Raw genomic sequence first — 21219 nt, 5'->3', positions numbered from 1 at the left:
CATCGATGGTGTCGTGCCTCGCCATTGGCCATAACCTTGAGGGAGGAGCGCAGAGAGGCGGAGAGAGGAAGTTGGGAAGCAGATTTAAACCAAGTCTAAAACATTGCTTCTGTTTGCTAGTGCTGTGAGAAAACGTCGTTACCAGAGAGGTCTGGATGCTAAAACAAACTCTGGAGCTGATTTTTTGTCGAACACCAGTGGTATTGGACGCTGAACACACCTGAAGCACCAAGTTAAGGTAAACAGTTAGTGGCTAGCGTTAGGGTAAGAGTGTGTTTGTGTGTCTTTGACTGAGGCGTCCCTGGCGTGAGTTGTGGGCGCCTAACGTGGACGGATTATAACAATGATTTCTTAGTAGTATGTGTAAATCCCTGTTTGTATTTGTTTTCACTTTACCAACATACTGCGTCTCTTTGTCACTCTGTTCAACCCTGGTCATTGTAACTCAGTTTATGATAGATTATCATGTCGTTGTCACCGGTTTGTGGCTATCTGTGATCATTTTTATATCATTTTGTGTCTCTATCTGGCTGTTTTTACACCTGGGTGTTAGCATTAGCATCGAGCGTTAGCATTAGTCTTATCATTTAATGATGCCCCCTCCTTTCTGTCGTCGTTTTTATTTGCGTGGGTTAAACTATGTTTGTGTTTCTGTGACTAAAGTGTCCATGGCATGAGTTGTGGAGGGTGGTAACTATTTAGTAGTCTGTGTACAGTTCCGGTTGCCGTTTTAAGTCAGTTTATGGCGGATTATCATGTCGATGTGAACATTTTCTGTCTCGAGCTGGCTGTTTTACATCTACTTGGGGTCAGCTTCCTTGTGGTTATTTTGCATTGTTTTTGTTTTGTGTGTAATTTTGTGTCTATTCCAGGTCATTTAATGTTTCAGTGTGGCAGTTAAGCATCTCATTGTGATCATATTAGGACTCAGTTTGTTGCCCATTTGTGTCATTTTGTGTGACTTTGTAGCTTTGTGGTTGTAATCTGTCCATAGCCATCCATTGATCCCCTGTTGTGTATATTATTGATTAAAAAATTGTTTGTGGCAACTTGAGACTTTATTGAGTTCAGTTTTGTGTTAAATACAAGCTTGGAAACTAGATTTTAACTCTACTCCTCCACAGGTTTTAAGCCTCAAGAGTAGGTCACAGTGTATGGAGCTGAGATTACTGTTACAAATTATTATAAAAGCTATTGTAAAAACGGCTTTTCTCTCTGTATACAATACAATCATATTGTAGTAACAATTAATTTATTCACCTCAAAACTGTGTGATTGTCAAGGTTCTAGTGCTTCTAGTTCTAGTTTTCAGTGTCGTATTCTTCTACACTGTTCGGGTTTTGGAGGTGAACTATTCTTTATTAGCTAGATTATTTGTTTTTCAAGTGTTGTACCTGTGTTTTCCAGGTTTACTGGTTCAGCTGCTGCAGCCTGGACAGAAACACCAGCTCTCACCTTACAGACCAAGCAGATATGTGTCCTAAAGATTTACCCAGTCTGAAAAAATGTGATTTATGATCTGAATTATTAATGTTAGTAACAGTTTTAGTGTTTAAATCACTGGTATATAGTTTAGTATAGAATATTACATAGAATATCTGATTATTTTTGTGTATAAATTGTCAGAAAATAGTACTAGTTATAATGATTTTCAAAAACTCTGAATACTTGTCAGTTTATTTTCTGCCTGTGGACTGAAGTATAATTAAAAATACCACAGGTTAAAATCCTGTTTTCAAAAATTTACTTAAGGTTTTTATTATGCAGTTCACAGTAATATACATGATTCCTCAACTAATTAGTTAGTAAACAATTAATATAGAAATTTAAGATAATCATTTTAGTAAATGTTTCCCTAAATATTTATTGCTATTGATGTGATGCCTTTTTTGTCATATGTGACAGTAAACAACCCATTTTATGAGACACTCCTGTAATGTTGAATATTTATGTGTGTTTTGTGGTTAAACTGTTGATAAGGAATAGGTCATAGTGTATTGATCATTTTCCTTTGCATATTTCTCTTTTTATTTCCACTTCGTCCACGATTGCATGGAGTCTTTGTCCAGTGAAGAAGTTCTTTGAGAGCAGGACAGAGGCCTCCAGGTAATCAGGTAATTCACAAACAGCTTTACATCAACTGTCCAACACAGAGCACTGACATTAAACTGTCTGAATAGTTTGATCTGTCACAAAAATACTTAACTCATTATTAAAGTTTATTTACATAGTTAATCAGCTCTCTCTCTCTCTCTCTCTGTCTTTCACTGTCTCATTCCCTCGGTCTCTTAAGCCTGGCACACACCAAAAGATTTTTAAAATCTTACTGATTTAGAAAATTTGAGAGACCACCCACATGACGACGAATAATGTCAGACTTCACAATTTTGTTCTTATAGAGTGGTGTGCAACGAGAAGACCAACATGGCATACCTGACACAAACAGATTCTATCCACCCACAACCAAAGTCCTGCCTCTCAAAACTTAAAATATTGCACGGTCAAATGAGACTTTAAAGTAAATAAACATGACGGACGACGATGTGTCTCGTTTGTGCTTCCGTCTTCAACCAGCTTGCTTCCTAATTGGCTAACGCCCCGTTCCACACGACAGTCCACAGAGTGCTTGCTCGGCTCTCCTCGGTGTACTCTCCACACAGCAGGATTTTCAATCTTAAACACTGAGCGTGTTTAATGTTTATTGGTGTGGCCCTGATCGTCTTCTGGGCAGATCAGGGAGGTTAAAATCATTCTGAACACACCTCACACCACAGGAGAATCCAGCAAGATAATCGTTTAAACAACCGATAATCGGGCCTTTGCTGACATTGATCGGGAGGGGAGATTATCTTTTGGTGTGTGCCCTGCTTTATTCTTTCTCCCCAATTCTCATGCATTCTCTCTCTCTGTCCCTTGTCTCTCTTTCTCTCTTCCTTTCTTCCTTGCTCTCTCACTCACTCTCATGCTTTCTCTCTCTGTCTCCCCCTCTCTCTCACACACCTTTTCTGTCTCTCTCTCTTACCCCTTTCTTTCTGTCTCATTCTCTCTCTTTTGCTCTTTCTCTGACTCCCTCTCTCTTTTTCCCTGTGTCTCATTCTCGCTCTCCCTCCTCTCTCTTTCTTTCTCATTAGTACAGTAAATCATTAAGATGTGAAGAATTTATTCAGTTCAGTGTCAGACTAGAAACACTGTCATTTTTGCTTTATTTGGCTTCTATCAACCAAATGTAGTTCAAATTTTAACAGACTTTGGAGAAAAAAAATTTACTACAACTACAACTACAGTTGTGTGAATATCAGGAGCTGGTGGAGTCCGTTCTCCAGAGTAGGTTTTTCTTTCTTTGTGTATGCAGCAAATTCAATTCTTGAACTGCTTCTGATCAGTCTAGAACCACTTAGCCCACACTCTGGTTTCTTTGTAGATTTTGTGTCTTTTACTTCTCTGTCTTTTGACAGTTCAAAGTTCAATACCCAGAAACTCTCTGTGTTTTATTTTGATGTGTTAAAAGTAGAGATGGGCATTTTAATGACTTTTTGAAGTTGATTAATCAAGCCAATTTAAGTCGATTAGTCATGTCATTGTTAACACGTAACCTCCACCCAGACTAAAATAATATGTTGTCATGTCGAGTCATGGTTTTTGCAGTGTAGTGTACAGATGTAATAACTTTACCTCCCAAGCCCCATTCATCAACAGCAGGCCTCAGATTAGCAGCAATGTTCTCAGCAGTGTGTCTCATCTGTGCTGTGACACTGACCCCTTCCCCTCTGTCTTTTGCTTGCACCGTAAAGAGTGAGATGCAGCAGTGATGCAGCGCTCAGACAGAAACAGTATAAACCATAATCATTAGTTCCACGTCTCAATAAAGTAAAAAATAAATCTCTTCCCACCACCACCTAATTCAAAATTAGTCAAATTAAAATTAGTTGATTCTTAAAAATAAATGTCAACTATTTTTACTGTGACTAATTGATTATTCATGCCCATCCCTAGTTGAAAGTCACATCTTTATATTAATATTTGTTGTGTTTTTCTCCACAGGATTCAAACTTTAACCGTTAAATCACAGAGAGAAGAGATGGATGTGAAGACTTTTCCACAAGGTCAGCGTTAGTTTCTTCTTTTCAGTCTGACTGTCATTATCTCAGCTGACCATTTTTCATGCCTTACTATACTATCACAATTTTTGATGGTTTTGGACACCATATTATACTATGACATTTTTTTTTTTATAGTTTTTGATGCTTTATTATATTATGACAGCTGGAGGTTAGGGTTATGGCTTTTAGCTAAAGGCCAGAGGTTAGGGTTGCAGCTTGTAGGCGGAAGTCACTGGTATCCAGATATTAGGTAAAGTTTTTAGTCTCAATCATACATTTTCATTGCAAGCTGAGTGACATTAATTTGAAAATAAAGAAACTCAACTCAAATGTTAAGCTGCAACTGATTCTGTTCTAGACAACATTTTCATTTACAAACCACAGGAAACATAATGACAGATGTTTGACCACTTGGAAACACTTTGTTTTATTCTCTCAGTCCACATTCAGTGTAGTGTTAAGCACACATGAGGATAGGTGGAAGATATCTTGTTGTCCTCTTCAGGTGATGCAGTCTTTTCCTCCTCCTCCTGCAAAGACAAGACATGTTAGTCATAAGAACTGTCCAAAGCTTAAAGCCCTGAAACATTAAATGAACAGTTGATTACACACATATTAAAAGGGAGAAAAATAATTAATTATCCCTTAAGTGTCTATATTACCACATCTAAGTTTTTCTATTGTTGTTGGTTGTAATAAAACAAATTACAGTATAGTATGAGTTTAATATCAGAAAATGTCATACCATGACATTTTTTGACCATTTTGGACACCATATTATACTATGACATTTTTTGATGGTTTTTGACACCATACTATACTATGACATTTTTTCATGTTTTTTGACACCATACTATACTGTGATATTTTTTGACCGTTTTTGACACGATAGTATAATATGACATTTTTTGACCGTTTTTGACGCCATACTATGACATTTTTTGACATTTTCATATATACTATGACATTTTTTGACGCATACTATGACATTTTTTGACCATTTTTGACATTTTTGTTTTGACGCCATATTATACTATGACATTTTTTTGACCATTTTTGACGCCATTTATACTATGACATTTTTGACCATTTTTGAGCCATACATACTATGACATTTGTTCATGTTTTTTGACGCCATACTATACTATGACATTTTTGACCATTTTGGACACCATATTATACTATGAATTTTTGACGCCATACTATACTATGAAATTTTTTGACCATTTTTCACACTATACTATACTATGACATTTTTTCATGTTTTTGACACCCATACTATACTGTGATATTTTTGACCGTTTTTGACACGATAGTATATATGACATTTTTGGATGGTTTTTGACACCATACTATACTGTGACATTTTTTGACCGTTTTTGACACGATACTATAATATGACATTTTTTGATGGTTTTTGACACCATACTATACTATGACATTTTTGGATGGTTTTTGACACCATACTATACTATGACATTTTTTCATGTTTTTTGACGTCATACTATACTATGACATTTTTTGACCATTTTTCACGCCATACTATACTGTGATATTTTTTGACCGTTTTTGAAGCTTTACTGTACTATGACATTTTTTGACCATTTTTCATGCTTACTATATTATTATATTTTTGATGTTTTTGACCATACTATGACATTTTTTGACCATTTTTGAAGCTTTACTATACTATGACAGTTTTTCATGCCTTACTATACTACGACTTTTTTTGACCATTTTTCATGCCTTACTGTACTATGACATTTTTTCAGAGTTTTTGATGCTTTACTATACTATGACTTTTTTGATAGTTTTGGAAGCTTTACAATAGTATGATTTTTTTGACGTTTTTGGAAGCCTTACTATCCTGTGACATTTTTTTTTTCTTTTTTACAATTTTTGAAGCCTTACTATATTGTAACATTTTTGACGCCATACTAGACCATGACAATTTTCGACCACTTTTCATGCCTTACTATACTACAACATTTTTTAACCATTTTTCATGCCTTACTGTACTATGACATTTTTTCAGTTTTTGATGCTTTACTATACTATGACATTTTTCGACCATTTTTCATGCCTTACTGTACTGACTTTTTTCGACCATTTTTCATGCCTTACTATACTATGACTTCTTTTGACCATTATTGACACCTTACTGTTACCTTTTCTGACCATTTTTCATGCCTTATTATACTTTGACATTTTTTGATAAGGTATGACGCCATGCTATACTATGACATTTTTCAAGCATTTTTCACATTTTTTGATTGGTTCTTATCGTATAATTTTTTTTTCTTTTTTACCATTTTTGACGCCTTACTGTACAGTGACATTTTCACCTTTACGTTAGATTACTACTACTTACAAATCACTTTTATATTACTGATTAGTATAACCTTGGATATTAGATTATTTTTACCATTACTTTCATATCACATATTATTTCTAAATTTACACAAAACTTTTAGTGATGCAAACTCCATTCAGACATTTCAAGTGTTTCTTTCATAATTATATTTCTATAACTGAAAGACTTTGAACTGTTCTGGCATGAACTGTGTAAATATACTTCACTAATGGATTAAGTCTATTTTTTGACAAAAAGTTTAATGTCAGTGCTCTGTGTTGGACAGTTGATGTAAAGCTGTTTGCGAATTACCTGGAGGCCTCTGTCCTTGTCTCAAAGAACTTCTTCATTGTACGAAGACTCTGTGATTATGGACTACACCTCTGCGATCGTGGACTACGTCTCTGTGATCGCGGACAATGTCTCTGAGATTATGGACAATGTCTCTGCAATCATGGACTATGTCTTTGTGATCGTGGACGATGTCTCTGAGATCATCGACGGTGTCTCTGTGATCATTAACAATGTCCATGATCGCGGGCAGTGCCGTCAAATCGGTGACCCCCGTCTCCGCCGATTCTATCGCAAGGTCTCTACGAAGCATGGGACAGTGTCTCTGATCATGGACAACGTCTCTCTCATCTTTGACAAGGTCTCTGTGATCATGGACAATGTCCCTGATCGTGGACAATGTCTCCCTCATCCTCAACAGTGTCTCTCCGATCATGGACCATGTCTCTGCCATCGTGGACGATGTCGAGAAATCAAGTGGTGACACCTGGTGGAAGGCAAAGAGAAACATACAAAGGACAGTGATCAATACACTACTACCTATTCCTCATCGTCAGTTTAACAATGAAAACACCGATAAATATTCAACATTACAGCTGAACCAGAACATTTAAGAAACATTAGAGAGCTGTTTCAGAAAATGAACAGTTGACTGTCATCACCTCCTGAAGAACCAACAATGACAAATATTTGGAAAAAGTAAAATTATTATTAATTTAGTGTCTATCAACTAATCACTGAAACAATCATGTATGTTACTGTGAACTGCACAACAATAATCAACACTATCAGTTAAGTACATTTTTGAATGCAGGATTTAAACTTGTGTTACTATTCTTTAGTAAAAAGTCTGAGTATTTTTTCCACCACTATATATGACATTGACATATGAAATTTTTTGATGGTTTTTGACGCCTTACTATACTATAGTGTTTTTTGATGTTTCACTATGACATTGTTTTTACATTCATGATATTTTACTATGTTATGCCTTTTTTTTTGGACGCCTTACTATACTGTGACATTTTCACCTTTATGTTAGATTACACTTACTTCTGCATCACTTTTAGATTACTGATTACTTTTAGTATCACCTTGGATATTAGATTACTTTAACTATTACTTTCATATCACATATTATTTCTAAATTTACAGATAACTTTTAGTGATGCAAACTCCATTCAATTACTGCAAACTTTTTATAATACAGATAACTATTACATCTTTCTTCTGATATTACTAATTACTTCTAAATTGCATTACTTCTATTAATACAGATTTCTAATACATTCCTTACATTATTTTTATGTTGCAGATTACTTCTGTTACATGGTTTTTGTTTAGCTCTGACATTTGAGAGACATTTCAAGCGTTTCTTTCTTTCATAATTATATTTCTATAACTGAAAGACTTTGAACTGTTCTGGCATGAACTGTGTAAATATACTTCACTAATGGGTTAAGTCTATTTTTTGACAAAAAGTTTAATGTCAGTGCTCTGTGTTGGACAGTTGATGTAAAGCTGTTTGTGAATTACCTGGAGGCCTCTGTCCTAGTCTCAAAGAACTTCTTCATTGTACGAAGACTCTGTGATTGTAGACTACACCTCTGTGATCGTGGACTACGTCTCTGTGATCGCGGACAATGTCTCTGAGATTATGGACAATGTCTCTGCAATCATGGACTATGTCTTTGTGATCGTGGACGATGTCTCTGAGATCATCGACGGTGTCTCTGTGATCATTAACAATGTCCATGATCGCGGGCAGTGCCGTCAAATCGGTGACCCCCGTCTCCGCCGATTCTATCGCAAGGTCTCTACGAAGCATGGGACAGTGTCTCTGATCATGGACAACGTCTCTCTCACATCTTTGACAAGGTCTCTGTGATCATGGACAATGTCCCTGATCGTGGACAATGTCTCCCTCATCCTCAACAGTGTCTCTCCGATCATGGACCATGTCTCTGCCATCGTGGACGATGTCGAGAAATCAAGTGGTGACACCTGGTGGAAGGCAAAGAGAAACATACAAAGGACAGTGATCAATACACTACTACCTATTCCTCATCGTCAGTTTAACAATGAAAACACAGATAAATATTCAACATTACAGCTGAACCAGAACATTTAAGAAACATTAGAGAGCTGTTTCAGAAAATGAACAGTTGACTGTCATCACCTCCTGAAGAACCAACAATGACAAATATTTGGAAAAAGTAAAATTATTATTAATTTAGTGTCTATCAACTAATCACTGAAACAATCATGTATGTTACTGTGAACTGCACAACAATAATCAACACTATCAGTTAAGTACATTTTTGAATGCAGGATTTAAACTTGTGTTACTATTCTTTAGTAAAAAGTCTGAGTATTTTTTCCACCACTATATATGACATTGACATATGACATTTTTTGATGGTTTTTGACACCTTACTATACTGAGGCATTTGGTGACACCTTACTATACTATAGCGTTTTTTGATGTTTCACTATGACATTGTTTTTACATTCATGATATTTTACTATGTTATGCCTTTTTTTTTTTGGACGCCTTATTATACTGTGACATTTTCACCTTTATATTAGATTACACTTACTTCTGCATCACTTTTAGATTACTGATTACTTTCAGTATTACCTTGGATATTAGATTACTTTAACCATTACTTTCATTTCACATATTATTTCTAAATTTATAAATAACTTTTAGTGATGCAAACTCCATTCAATTACTGCAAACTTTTTATAATACAGATAACTATTTCATCTTTCTTCTGATATTACTAATTACTTCTAAATTGCCTTACTTCTATTAATACAGATTTCTAATACATTCCTTACATTATTTTTATGTTGCAGATTACTTCTATTACTACACTTTTTTGATGTTAGTACTTCTGTTACATGGTTTTTGTTTAGCTCTGACATTTGAGAGACATTTCAAGCGTTTCTTTCTTTCATAATTATATTTCTATAACTGAAAGACTTTGAACTGTTCTGGCATGAACTGTGTAAATATACTTCACTAATGGATTAAGTCTATTTTTTGACAAAAAGTTTAATGTCAGTGCTCTGTGTTGGACAGTTGATGTAAAGCTGTTTGTGAATTACCTGGAGGCCTCTGTCCTTGTCTCAAAGAACTTCTTCATTGTACGAAGACTCTGTGATTATGGACTACACCTCTGCGATCGTGGACTACGTCTCTGTGATCGCGGACAATGTCTCTGAGATTATGGACAATGTCTCTGCAATCATGGACTATGTCTTTGTGATCGTGGACGATGTCTCTGAGATCATCGACGGTGTCTCTGTGATCATTAACAATGTTCATGATCGCGGGCAGTGCCGTCAAATCGGTGACCCCCGTCTCCGCCGATTCTATCGCAAGGTCTCTACGAAGCATGGGACAATGTCTCTGATCATGGACAACGCCTCTCTCATCTTTGACAAGGTCTCTGGGATCATGGACAATGTCCCTGATCATGGACAATGTCTCCCTCATCCTCAACAGTGTCTCTCCGATCATGGACCATGTCTCTGCCATCGTGGACGATGTCGAGAAATCAAGTGGTGACACCTGGTGGAAGGCAAAGAGAAACATACAAAGGACAGTGATCAATACACTACTACCTATTCCTCATCGTCAGTTTAACATTGAAAACACAGATAAATATTCAACATTACAGCTCATGTTTATTTTGTTGCAAAGTATACCAATAAAACTATGATCGTTTTCGTATAAATTTTATCTTGCTTCCAAACTTTTGGCCTGTAGTATAAAATCAAAGTGAATTCAAAATATTTCTCAATCCCATTTTGACTGATCTTTAACAATAAAAATAAAAAAAACAGAAAATTTTGCATTTGTTGGTTCTGATGTATTTGATATTGTTTGGTGACAAGGTGAGGAGAGCTACAGTAAATTTGTCCACAGACAAAACATTGACAACTATTCTGATACATATTTTTTAAACGCAAAATGCCAAATATTTGCTTCATGACAGAGGCTTGAGAGGTGAAAACTTAATAGTTTTCTTGTGAAAATGATAAAAAGTAAATACTGTTGATTACGCAAAACAAGACATCCAAAAATGTCACCTTGAGCTCTGTGCAATTACAATTAGTATTTTCTTCTCATTTAATAGACACGATTAATAAGTTCTTATTAAATCCAGTACTAAATTCATTAAATACCAAGGTTTGAGCTGGGACTTACACAGTGGCACTAAATAAACAAACAAACAAAAAAAATGAAAGCAATTGCTGACATTAATAATTCAGCTCATCAACATATATTTTTCAGACTGGGTAAATGTTTTATACACATACCCGTTAGTCCGTAAGGTGATGTTGGTGTATCTGTCCAAGCTGCAGCAGCTGAACAAGTAGACCTGGAAAACACAAGTACAACATTTGAAACACTTGTTAACTAACTAATGCAAAATAGTAATGGAAACTTTTTACCACTAAAACCAACACAGTATAGGAGAACACAACAGTAAACTGAGCGCGTTTGCCATGGGAAATGTGCTGGGTCTACAGCAATGTTAAATTGGGTGGCATGTATCAAAGTAAATAAATGTGCGAGATTTATGGTAAAACTTGAGTGACATCCAGATGAATGTTAGGGCCCAAGGTTTCCTAGCAGGACATTGTATTGTAAAGAGATGATTAACTTTAATGTTTTAATGTTGTGGCTGATCAGTGCATACAACTGTGGGTCAATAGATAGCCATTACTGCCACAAATCTGTAAAAACTCAGATGCAAAACATTCACTATGCAATGCTTAACTGTCAGAATGAAACAAAACTACAGAGACATAGTAAGAACGACCACAAAGAGCCAAAGAAGCGGACCATAAATAGATGTAAAATAGCCAAGTAAAGACGCTAAAATGAGACCACAAATAGACACAAAATGATTATAACCACACGATAATCAGACAGACTACTAAATAGTTACCTTGCCTCTGTAAGGTGCCTACAACTCATATCAGGGACGCTATAGTCACAGAAACGCAACACACTGTTACCCACGCGGTAAAAACGACTTAAAATGGAAATAAGAAAAAAAAAACAAGGCTAATGCTAACGCTCGCCGCTACTGCTAACACTGACATCCCGGTTTAAAGCAGCCAGGTACAGATGCAATACAATACAAAATGACCACAAATAGACAAAAACGACGATAACCGACATGATAGATTGCTATAAACTAAGTCATAATGACCAGGATGACACACAAAATTTCAAAGAGATGCAAAATGTCGGTAAAGTGACTGCAAACAATTACAACAGGGGTTTAAACAAACTATCAGGAGCTCCTTGTGTTTTCATCAGTCCACATTGCGGGTCCACAACTCATGTCAGAGACGCCTCAGTCTCGGAAACACAAACACACTCTTACCCACGCGATAAAACACGACTTAAAGTTGAAATAAGGTCGACGGATGTGGTTAAAAAGGCTACATCTAAGGCTAATGCTAACGCTAGCCGCTAACGCTAGCCGCTAGCTAGTTCGCTCCTTAGCCTTACCTTTGCACCGCGGGTGTGTTCAGTGTCCAGCCTCACTCTTGTTCAACAAAAAGAGCTGCTCCGAAACTTCTTTTAGCATCCAGGCTTCCCCGGTAGTTAAGTTTTCCACAGTACTGACAAACCGAGGCAACAACGCGTCGAACATTGTTTGAATCTGTTCTCCGACTTCTTTCCGCCTCCACTCCGCCTACAAAGTCATGACGACACACGACGTGACCAATGACAACACACGCAAACCAACAACGGCAGAAAAAAAGCCAATCGGCCAGCTGATTCTGTTCTGCCTAGCAGACGCTTAACTTAACTTAAATGTAGGTAAAACAGTACCACCGACTTTCTACTTTGTCATTTGGTTGTTCTGGTTTCCAGCTGTATCTCCAAAGTTAAACAGGTGTAAAAAGTTGTAAATCCTGTATAATGTACACATCATCTGGAATAAGACTGAACATACAGTATATACTACTTTTTTTCAAGCAGATCCCCATCAGGAGATGGATAGGCTGCAAAAATAGTTGATGATTAATGTTAGTTGTTTCCACAGGACTCAAACTCTAGCTTATAAAGAAGAGATAAACAGGATGTTTACATGGTCAGTTTATTATTTATCATTACAATCACATAATATAGAAAAAGTGGTAAACTTCCTAAATGATACATATTTAATGTAGCAGCTACAAATACAGAATATTTGGCATTTTGAAATTAAAGAAACACAACTCAAACGTAAGAAACCTTTAATCATTTTAATCCTGACAACATTTAACAAACCACAGCAAAAATAATGACAGAAGTTTGACCACTAGGAGGTGCTTTGTTTTGTTCTCCCACCACATTTAACTGCTTGTACAATTATTTCATGAATAATTGTTATCACAAGCAGTTAAATGTTCTTAAAATGAACTCAGCTAGCAGTTGAAGTGAATAGTTCAGCAATAAATCATACATTTTTAATGAGGTAATAATGTTCTGCTTTTGTGGGAGGATTTTGTGCTGAATTCCATCACAGGAACACCTCAATATAATGCAATACTAATAACATCACAATCTCCAAAATGAGCATAATAAAACAATTTCAACTAAAACTGAAGATTATAACTTTCAAGAAGGTAGGATTTGTTACTATGGAAGATGACTCACTGACATGTATAGTTTTCATTTTTTCAGGGTTGGGTTAAGTTAGGATAGGGTAGGGTTGGGGCTGAAAGTTTACATTAGGACATTAGTCAATTAGTCAATTACATTAGGTTTTACAATGTCTTATTTTTGGTATTTAAGAAGGTTTGTTTGATTATATTGACCCAATCTGATTCCATATTATAACAGTTAAAGTGGACTGAAATAGTTTATCTTTAGTTAGGTGTTCCTATCAAACTGGCAACTGTACATTCAGCAACTTCACAGTTTTGCAAGTAATCTGATTTCACCATGTACATGATATATTATAAGTGTGATACATTTGAAATCTTGCTCCCACAGCCTGGAAACTCTTTTATGTGTCACATCATTTTGTTTTGAGAGAGCTTTTGACAAGATCTGATCTCATGTCTTTTTCTCTCTTTAGTCACACCTTGTTTCTCTGCTGATTGTGCCCAAAGGTTGATAATAATAAATGTAAAAACTAAAGTTGAAAATAATAAAACTCTAGGACCAAAGCTAACTTGTCTCTAGTGTTCTTACCCCAGCTTATGTATAGGTCAGTTCACCCAGGTTACAAAAAATCATTTTAGCACCTATCTCTGTTGGCATCTGGGCATACAGATTGGTTTTCTGCTTCAAGCCCAATAAGGGGTGGGTCCTCTTCCACAGAAACTGCCATGCTTCTACAGTAGCCTATAATGGACAAACCAAATACTGGATCCAGAAAGGGTCTTTTGCATTTCTATATTACCTGAACGACACCATAGGTTCTCCTACAGGCTTGAAGAGGGAGGTGTTTTCAGTATGTTGCAATCTGAAACCTCACCACTAGATGTCACTAAATCTTACACACTGGTTCCTTAATCTTAACAGTACAATGAATAAAGCATTACTACATGCAAAGATTATGAGTGAGTGATTGAGCAGGAGGCACGCTTCGTGGTTAGTTTTGTGTCCATATACGACACACTACACAAGATGAACGGATATCACGTGGTCTGATCCCAGGCAAAAGGCACAGCAGTCATTGAGGTATCAAATGTTGTATATTGACAGAGTTACTACAGCCTATAATCAGCTATCTATACGATGATACAGGAGATATATTAAATGTTATTTATATATTATAACAATTACTGATGTCTTATTTGGTTGTCATTTTGACTGTAATAATATATTTTCACAGGTAGCTGATGTATCAGTTGGTCTCTAGTCAATACCTGAGAAAATCTTTCTAAATAACATTAAAAACTGCTCAAAATTACTGACCGAGCAGCGTCTAGATGTCTTGATGCTCCATCAGTCCACGGTGCAGAGGGTGATGGTAGAGCTAGCTCCGAGCCACATCGCAGGGTAGAGAGGCTGGTCGAAGTTGGTCTTCACCCTGTGCAGGAGGTGGACTCCTGTTGGTGTTACTGTGTAGAAGCAGAGGAGTCCTGTGCCATGGTCCAGGAACACCCCGATCCTGCGGAACACAGTGCTGGGGGGAACCACCACCTCCTGTGCCTCATTTCCATGGCAGAAGGCGAAGGAGGATGAGCTGCAGCGAAGACCCCAAGAGAGGGAGTTGTGTCCCAGCCTGCAGTCATTGGATGATCCCTGAAGATATTCAATCAAAGATTAATATGGAACATGGCAAGACATTAATTAACTTACATTTTACATGAATCATTTTACACTCTAGCTAACTGGGGATTGATTTCTGGGACAACTTAAGAAAGACATTTATATGATGGTCGGCAAGTACATTTGGCTGCTTTGGCTGATTTTTTTGATCTGAGTTGAGGGTAGGTTTTATATTTGGACATTATAGCCATATTGTAAATAAAAACAAACAAACAAAAAACTCCCAGATTTTTTTTTCAATGCTCAGACTGGCTCGAGAACCTGCCCATTTTTATCCAAACTAAACACATCAGCAGCTTAATTATGCAAACAATTCCATGACGTGTAAAAGTCAGATGATAGAGTACCTTTCTTCCGATGCTCTCATAGGTGAGCCCCAGCACCACCTGTTGTCCGTCCCACTTAACCTCCCAGTAGCTGCGACCCTGTAGTCCCTCACGGCATAGCACCTGGGTCCAGGAGTCAAACCTGTCAGGGTGGTCTGGGTAAGAATAAAGTTCTCCGGTTCGACTGACCACGCGGTTCCCCTCAGTCAGGGAAAGCTCCCTGTGTGCTGTGAACGGGTCCAAAGACAGCGAACAGAAGTCTGCAGAGGAAAAGAAAAGCTGAGTCGTGTTTTGTGGAAGAGGATTGGCTCGTTACAGAGTTCTGGTTTAAATCAGATTGGTGCTTCTCACACTGAAGGAGATCAGTTCTGCTGTCCAGACTGGGAATGTGTGCAGAATCACCAGCCTCTAAAGCTGCATGAGTGAAAAGAACCCGGGGAGAAAGATGAATCATCACTGAACCAAGAAACCACCATCAGAGCATTTACTCTAGCCCATAATTAAAAATGCATCATGGTTGAATATACAAGCAGTGACCAGAAAAACAGAAACTGACCCTCCTGCAGAACAAGGAGGTGCTTGTTGTCTTTGCATTAAATAGATTACAGAGAACGAGCCAGGTGTCAGGAAGGGTTTGATCACTGCAGGATTTTTTAAAAGTGACAAAAGGTCCAGAGAAGAAGACAACACGATATCACGATTGTTACAATATGTAGGCTAAGCGCCAGGTCAGGATTATTTGTCATATATAAATTATTGATTTTTTTGTTGAAGTGTTTATTTTGTGAAACCTTGCCAGGTATATAGTGTAACCATTTTATAAAAGCAATAAGTCCCCTGAGACTGTGATTTGAGTTGAGTTTTTATTGCTTTATTAAATTTCTAATTGAATAATTTGCACGTTGCTGTTTGCTAAGAAGAGGAGAGAGACTGGATCAAATATTGAGTAAGAGATTTGTTAGGTGTGGTGCCAACTATTTTATCAGTGTAGACCAGAATCCAAAATGAAACCAGTTAAAGCAACTTGTGGCAGTTGATACAAGGTGTAGGATATTTTTCTGGTTACTGACTGTAAATCAGCCTGGTGATGTAATGAAATTTGGTAAAAAGATACACTTACCCTTGTTGGCCTTTTCCATCTGCAGGATGTTTACAGTTTTCACTGTGAAAGCCGGACATCGATTGTCATTGTTCATCCTAATATGTGAATATGAAAAGCGAGTGTGATATTTAAATGAATGTAACAGACCTGCAGAGGTGATGTTTGGGAATTCTCTGTGATACAGACTCTGCAGCTGCTCCTTCAGGTCTGAGATGGCTTTTCTCACAGGCCCAAAGGAAACATGTGGACTGACCACAAGAGAGCTGGCTGCTCCTGCAGAGACTGGACTGCAGTACGACTGACACATCGACTGCAGAACAAACAGCATCAGCAGTTAGCACTGAAGACGAACACAAACCAGTTTCTTAACTTTTAACATTTAAGCATGCCCAGACACCTGTGTGATCCGGTGTTGGTCCTGACTGTGTGACAGCTTCTCCAGCTCGGCGTCTCTCCTCCTCAGCTCTGAGATCTGCTGCTCCAGACGCTGCAGCTGGTTCTCAGCTCGAGTCACTTCAGCCTTCTCCTGAGCTCTGATGAGCTCCTTCATCTCAACACGACGACGCTCCACAAACTCCTGCAGCTCTGAGAAGATCTTGCTGCTGTCCTTCACCGCTGCTTTGGCCAGACGCTGAGGAAGAAAACAAATTAGTCTGTGGCAGTTAAGGAGCTTAAAAGCCATTTTCAACACAACTATAATTAAGCAATACACAGTACACACAGATATAATAATAATAATGCCATTTTTTAAATAGCATGATGTGATGCTTTCAGCTTCATAAATGAACAGATTTGTTTGTTTGCTTTTTTTCATTTCATGTTGCTTTAACTTGGATAACTTTACCTTGATATGGGCATTTGTCATTATATTTGACATTTATAACTATAAAAACAAACTGATTATAAACAAACTACTATATATCAATTGTGTAGAATTTGTGTTTAATTCCACCTCTAGAGTTATATTAAAGTGGCAGTACCAGGAAAAATGATGACATAACCTCGTGGTGGCATTACTTAAATATTATGATGAATATACAAGTTCATGAACATTTCCTTTGGACTGTTCACTGAGGTCGAGTGTAAAAGCTGCACAGAGGGCAGTTATTAAAACATTTCTTTTCAAACACACAGTGTCTTTTGTACTCACAGAGAAGGAGCGCAGAGTTTGTTTCAGCTGCTGAAGCTCTGACTCACTCTCTTCGATTTGCTGAGCGAGATATCTCCGTGTTTCCCCCAAAAGCCTCTGAAACACCAATGTGACATGGAAGAAAAACACTTTGTTAAAACCTACAGAGAAAACCACAGTTAAGAATAAAGTATGAGCCAGTGAGAGCGTCCTCACCTCTCCGTCAGTCCTCTCAGGACGAACTGAGGACACATCGAAGGTGGCGTGCTCAAAGCCGTGGTCCTCATACAGAGGAGGAGCTGAGGGGCCCTCGCTCAGCTTCACAGCACCGAGGCTCTGCAGCATCTCTGCCAGCAACGTGTTCCTGCCCAGGGTGGGTCTGGGACTGAAGGTGGCCCTGCACTGTGGACAGCTGCAGATTGGCTGACAGTCCCAGTAATCTGTCAGGCAGCTCATGCAGTAGCTGTGGCCACACGGGATGGTGACTGGATCTTTGAGGAGCTCTAGACAGATGGAGCAGCTGAACTGGACTGGGTTCATGCTGAGAGGGACCTGAGCCATTGTAGCAGGAGGAGACTGGACAAAGAGAAACGCTGCATCATGGCTGGGTTAGGGTTCTCAAAAATAGTAGAAAAAAAGGCTTTTAAAATTTTTTGATGAGTCTGGAAATGCATTTAACAGACTACCTTCAGTGTGTTGGTGAGAATTTATGAACCTCTACAAAAACGTTGTTTGACAAAAAGTTTACTTTTTTCCAAACTGGTTTTTCTGTAGAAAAGAGTGAACTTTCATTCTTATTCTTAAAATGTTAAATTCCACTGTATGCTTTCATTTTCCTTTTTCTTTTTGGTTTGTTTTTACTGTTTTACCTATTTTTCATCACATTGCAATTGTTGATTTGATACTATTGCTATTTAATATTAAGGGAGTATTATTACTGACAACAATATAAAAGAATACTGTGCAGAGGAATAAAGCCACAGAAGTTTTTCCAGGATTAAATAATGCTCAGTTCATTTCATTCAGTGGGAGACTTCAATCTGCACGGAAAGGTTAAAGGTTAGAACATGGTTCCTTTTTCAGTCGATTTTCAACATTAAACAACAGATGAAGATAATGAACAGGAAAGACTATCAAAGATAAACAGTGACTGAAAATCACATCAGCTCTGTTTACAGTTACTGTGTTTGTCTTCACATTTAAACCGTCACTTATCGGTACAACAGACCTCCGCCGCAAAGCGACGTGAACTTATCACAACGATAACATCAAGGTGCGTTCACTGCACTGCAAATTATCTTTGTGTTTTGACATCTTTTACTCACCAGAGTGTATCTGCAGGCAGCTGGAGGAACAGGAAGTAAGGAGGAACCTGGAAAAGAAAAGAGAAAAGAGAAAACACAACCAGTGGAGTTTGAGTTTGACTGCCACCTGCTGGTGCAACACAGAATCACAGCGACCAAACAGCAGCAGCAGTAAACTGACTCAGGACCTGTACTTTTTGGTGAGTACTTTGAGGTACATATACTCACCTGAGCACGTGTATGTAATGTTAAATTATACCTGTGATCTACCGACTTCTGAGAAAAATATTTATTTGATAAAACATACCTCAAACAAAAAGCCATTTACTTTTAGTAGTTGTTTTTGGAGCTTTTTTAATCACATGGTCTTCAGCTGCAGATAGACTTTGCTTAGCTGTCATGGAGGTGAAGATGTTCATGTTCTCATTTATTCTGAGCATTTTAGGGAGTTTGTTTTTTTCATGTTTACGCAGAAGTCAAGGTTCAAAGTTCATTCTTGACTCTGAAAAATTAACAAAACAATCTCACCAATCTTACCAATAATTCATCATATTGGTGTGAATGTAATGATTTCTGGAGCCCACTAGATGGAACTGTTTAGTCTTGTTTGATGTACTGGGCTGGGTATCAGATGTTGTCTTAGTTTTACAGTGAAAAACAATCCATAACAGTGAGGGTTTAAAATAATACAGGCAGCCGACATCTGACAGCCTCTTAAAAGAAGTGATGTATGTGACAGTAAACAGAGGATGAGGAGAGCAGGGATGACTGACGGTGAAGGCTGAATACAAGGAAAACTAAACACTCCCTACTCCCAACTAAACATTTCCCTACAATGCTAAAGGAAACAGGTTTAAATCAAACCACAGTCATGATGAAAAGGCACAGTACGCTGCAGTGAAGCTGTTTGTGTCGAGGCCAGCTGAGGAATGTGTCCTCTTCACTTCATTTACCTCAGAATGTGGCCTCAGACCAGGCTCTCACTGCACTCTGACCGTATGGAAGGAACATTTAGGACGCCGTTTGATGTCCAGTCTACTGTGAAATGTCCTCTTTGTGGTATATATTCTGAGACAGACATTTACATACTTCAGAGAGTAATTAACTTTATATAGAACTTTTAAAACAGCAGTTGCAAAGTGCTTAAGGGAGGAAAAAAAGAGATCATAGATGCAAAAGTAACCTACATAAAAAGGTCCACAGCCACACTAACAGCTCTGTGAGGCTGCCTTTATTTATGGCTAAGGCCATGCTAACAGCAGCATGCTAACATGCTGATGATTAACAGGTATGAAGTTTACCATGTTTACAAGCTTAGTTTAGTGTGTTAGCATGCTAACATTTAGCAATTAACACTAGGAGACATCTGAGAAAACAGACATTTTCAATCTGAACCAAAGGTCTGACTGACAGTGCCATACAGCTACAGCGCTAACATTAAAAACATAACATCAGTCAGTTATGACATCCGGAAAAATGCTCTTATTTGACTTCTTAGGCAGCTCTTTGATCTGCAGCGTTTAATATCTGATTTCCACTGTAATAAAAACCCACCCCGCTCTCTGAAAGCTGCTCCAGAGGTGTGTGAATTTATGTAAATTTATCTTTATCCATTTATTTTTCTGTGAGGCACTTGATTATTTTTACTCTAATCCTCAGGGAACCCCGTCTTAATGGAAATGGAAAAAAAACAATAATGTGTTTGGTCTTTTTTTTTTTAACAAGTGACAAAAAATCTTTCATTTTCCCTCAGTGGGAACTTGACTCCAAATAAGTTGTTGATTTGCATTGAAAACAAATGAAACAATTATATCAAACTGACAGGTTTGCTTTTCTTCCCTGAAGAAAAATAAGCTTTAAAGACTCAAAACTGCACTTAATGGCTTGTTAAAATGAATTTTTGCAGTGAAGCCCCTGTGGCCTGTTTCACTGTGTACCACAGTTAAAAGCCTGTGTGTCTGATTATCTGTCTGTCTGTCTGTCTGTGCATCCCACCACTCCCATCCTGTTTTAGAGGGCTCTCTTTGACCACCTCCTCCCATAATAGGAGGCTCTGTCTGGGCTTCGAAGAGGCTGCAATAGCCCCCTGGATGACAGATGGACAGATGGATGAGGTAAAGACAGGATGCTGTAAAGTTGACGTACACAGCGTTACTTCTCATATTCTGTCTTTTGGTCAGTCAAGAGTGAACAAAAGACAAAAGTCAAAGTCAGGCAGGACCAGACACTTGGGCTGTGAGAGACAGGAGCAATTACTGTCTGAGACGTCATCGGCCCAGAGAGAGAGAGAGAGAGAGAGCGAGGCAGACAGA

General features: G+C 37.8%; 1 protein-coding gene across 10 annotated transcripts; it reads right to left on the bottom strand.

Annotated features, from left to right (window-relative positions):
- Positions 1–4127: 4127 nt before the first annotated feature.
- LOC108879610 (tripartite motif-containing protein 65) lies at positions 4128–19089 on the bottom strand. 10 transcript variants are annotated; one of them, XR_007814890.1, is made up of 14 exons: positions 18929–19089; positions 18564–18643; positions 17820–18179; positions 17625–17720; positions 16872–17105; positions 16622–16784; positions 16493–16534; positions 15724–15786; positions 15394–15632; positions 14690–15019; positions 11077–11138; positions 8281–10324; positions 6766–7231; positions 4128–4630 (listed from the first exon to the last, which is right to left on the bottom strand). XR_007814890.1 is itself a non-coding variant. In XM_018670941.2 (9 exons), the coding sequence occupies exons 2-9, from the start codon at positions 18162–18164 to the stop codon at positions 14720–14722; spliced, it is 1482 nt and encodes a 493-aa protein (XP_018526457.1). In that variant the 5' UTR covers positions 18165–18179; positions 18929–19088; the 3' UTR covers positions 12861–14719. The 10 variants fall into 10 exon arrangements, 1 of the variants encoding a protein (XP_018526457.1); XR_007814885.1 differs by lacking the exon at positions 18564–18643 and having other exon boundaries at positions 4130–4630; positions 8281–8748; positions 9859–10324; positions 18929–19088; XR_007814891.1 differs by lacking the exon at positions 18929–19089 and having other exon boundaries at positions 18564–18918.
- Positions 19090–21219: the final 2130 nt, after the last annotated feature.

The sequence above is a fragment of the Lates calcarifer genome, linkage group LG17 (genome assembly GCF_001640805.2).
Source record: "Lates calcarifer isolate ASB-BC8 linkage group LG17, TLL_Latcal_v3, whole genome shotgun sequence".
NCBI lineage: Eukaryota > Metazoa > Chordata > Actinopteri > Centropomidae > Lates > Lates calcarifer.
Note: the sequence above shows the minus strand (reverse complement) of the source record. Positions and strands in the feature narration are given on the sequence as shown.

What these genes read in the sequence shown, in the direction of transcription:
- LOC108879610 (XM_018670941.2), bottom strand. Translation starts at nt 18,164, where the DNA reads ATGGCTCAGGTCCCTCTCAGCATGAACCCAGTCCAGTTCAGCTGCTCC. An exon ending in AAACTCTGCGCTCCTTCTCT is followed by an intron (nt 17,106 to 17,624) that starts GTGAGTACAAAA and finishes TTTCTTCCTCAG; the next exon opens with CGTCTGGCCAAAGCAGCGGT. An exon ending in ATGAGAGCATCGGAAGAAAG is followed by an intron (nt 15,020 to 15,393) that starts GTACTCTATCAT and finishes GAATATCTTCAG; the next exon opens with GGATCATCCAATGACTGCAG.